This window comes from Tribolium madens, unplaced genomic scaffold (assembly GCF_015345945.1).
Source record: "Tribolium madens isolate multiple individuals breed KSU strain unplaced genomic scaffold, Tmad_KSU_1.1 Scaffold_97;HRSCAF=244;Tcas5.2_LG3a, whole genome shotgun sequence".
NCBI lineage: Eukaryota > Metazoa > Arthropoda > Insecta > Coleoptera > Tenebrionidae > Tribolium > Tribolium madens.
This window is the reverse complement of record NW_025401069.1, coordinates 12,204,881-12,206,627: the sequence shown is the minus strand read 5'-3', so window position 1 is coordinate 12,206,627 and position 1,747 is coordinate 12,204,881. Positions and strand designations below refer to the sequence as shown.

The following is a 1,747-nucleotide window of genomic DNA, read 5'->3' as shown; positions in this document are numbered from 1 at the left end:
TCGAGCTCCTCCTCCTCCTCCTCCTCCTCCTCATCCAAACGGCCAGAAGCTGGAAGCAGCGGACAAAAGACTGATTTTTTACATAGAACTGTTAAAATTTTCACGGGGGGCAAGAAAGGGGCGGCGACGCCGCCGCCCGTTCAGACGCTGCCGGTGGTGATCGTCCCGACGCGCCCGCGACGGACCTCCAGCGACCAACAGGGCCCCCGGCCCAAGCCCAGTGTCTGACCACACGTTACGGCCCCTAGGTGACTTTTTGAATTTCTAGTTTAAAGAAGCGAAACGAACGACCGATCCGGACAACCACTCATCATTCAATTCAACTCAATTTCGACGACTTGGTTTTACGGACGTTTGCTGCTTTCCGAGTGACAGAGACGCTTTTAAATGTGGTTTACATGAGTGTTTACCGAACTCTATGATGATGATATCCCTGACCATGTTGGAATATCAGCCAAGTATTAGCCGTACTATTTATTATGTACTGTGTACATCCAAATGATAATTACGATGAATCAATCAAAAGAATATTTGGCAGACGCGATGATATTTCAACGCACGCACGACTTGACACTAGAACATTGTTCTGTTTTTAAATATTGTTTATTGAATAAATTGGGATTTTGAAGTGCAAGAAATGGAAGACTTGTTCCAACTAGTTTCCGTTATGCTAAAAGTGTTCATCTTATAGTCAGCCGTCGTCAAAATAGCTCCAACTGAAATATAATCATCACACATCACATTCCGAAGCCGGACCTGCCTTCTCCAGATCTCAAGACACTGTTGAGGGGCTCTCAAAGCGCCCCCGCAGCTCCGGACTCGGACTCTATAGCAACAAAATGTTAAATTATATAATTATTATATTACAAACAAATATTGTATATGGTAGACAAACACCGTGTAATATAGTGGAAACATAAGCATATGTGATGATAGGGTGCTTGGGAACGCATATGTGCATATAACTTTGCCGAAATTTATTTATTTTTTAATTGCAATCTTATCGGGTGCAATCTCTATTTTATTAATAATACACACTCACTAGTTTTTTATTCGCTCTGTATATATTTATTATTGTGCCCAACGATGTTATAAGCCTCGCTTTCACACAAGTTATATTTCATTCCATCTCTAATTAGGAAATTCCAACCGCTTTGTATAGTCTCAACGCACCAAAAACCAATCTACTTATATTTATTTTTATCGTTCCACTAGGAAAGTTTATTGCATGTATGATGCCCAAGTTATTAAAAAGTCTTCATAACAACAAGAAAATGTGATTATAATTAAATTTTATTATTATAAAAGTAAATAATAACAAATTGAAACTGTTTTTGTATTAGTGAATTATTAAAAAAAGAAATCGACTTTCAAGTGTATACTTATCTGTTTATTTTTCTGTTCTCTTTTCTTCTAAGAAGATTTTTTGTTTAGAGGGACAATTGTGTAATGTGATTAAGTAAACATGATTCATGAAATAATAAATCACTTTCATTAAACTAGTCTTATTCTCGACCTCCTCGAATAAAACTTTTTGCTTATTAACTTTCTTATTATTTCAGCAACGCTCAACCTTTTAGTTAAATTGGTCCCTTAATTATGCACACAAACACTCACCTAACTTTTAAAACATCCTTACAAGTTTAAAATGTTACGCCCGAAGTTATGCAACTTCCTATACACACAAGTGGGGTGAGTTGCCTGTTTTCACTTCACAAAATTGATTTAGTTTAATTAAAGTGGAGTG

At 37.4% G+C, this 1,747-nt stretch overlaps 1 protein-coding gene across 1 annotated transcript in view; it reads left to right on the top strand.

Moving 5' to 3' along the window:
- The window catches only part of LOC123015249, a 102,226-nt gene extending 100,727 nt beyond the window's left edge, over nucleotides 1-1,499 (top strand). The window contains 1 exon segment of the mRNA XM_044414884.1: nucleotides 1-1,499. This exon segment is cut by the window's left edge and continues 156 nt beyond it. Within this exon segment, the coding sequence (XP_044270819.1) occupies nucleotides 1-228 (228 nt within the window). The 3' untranslated portion in view covers nucleotides 229-1,499.
- Nucleotides 1,500-1,747: the final 248 nt, after the last annotated feature.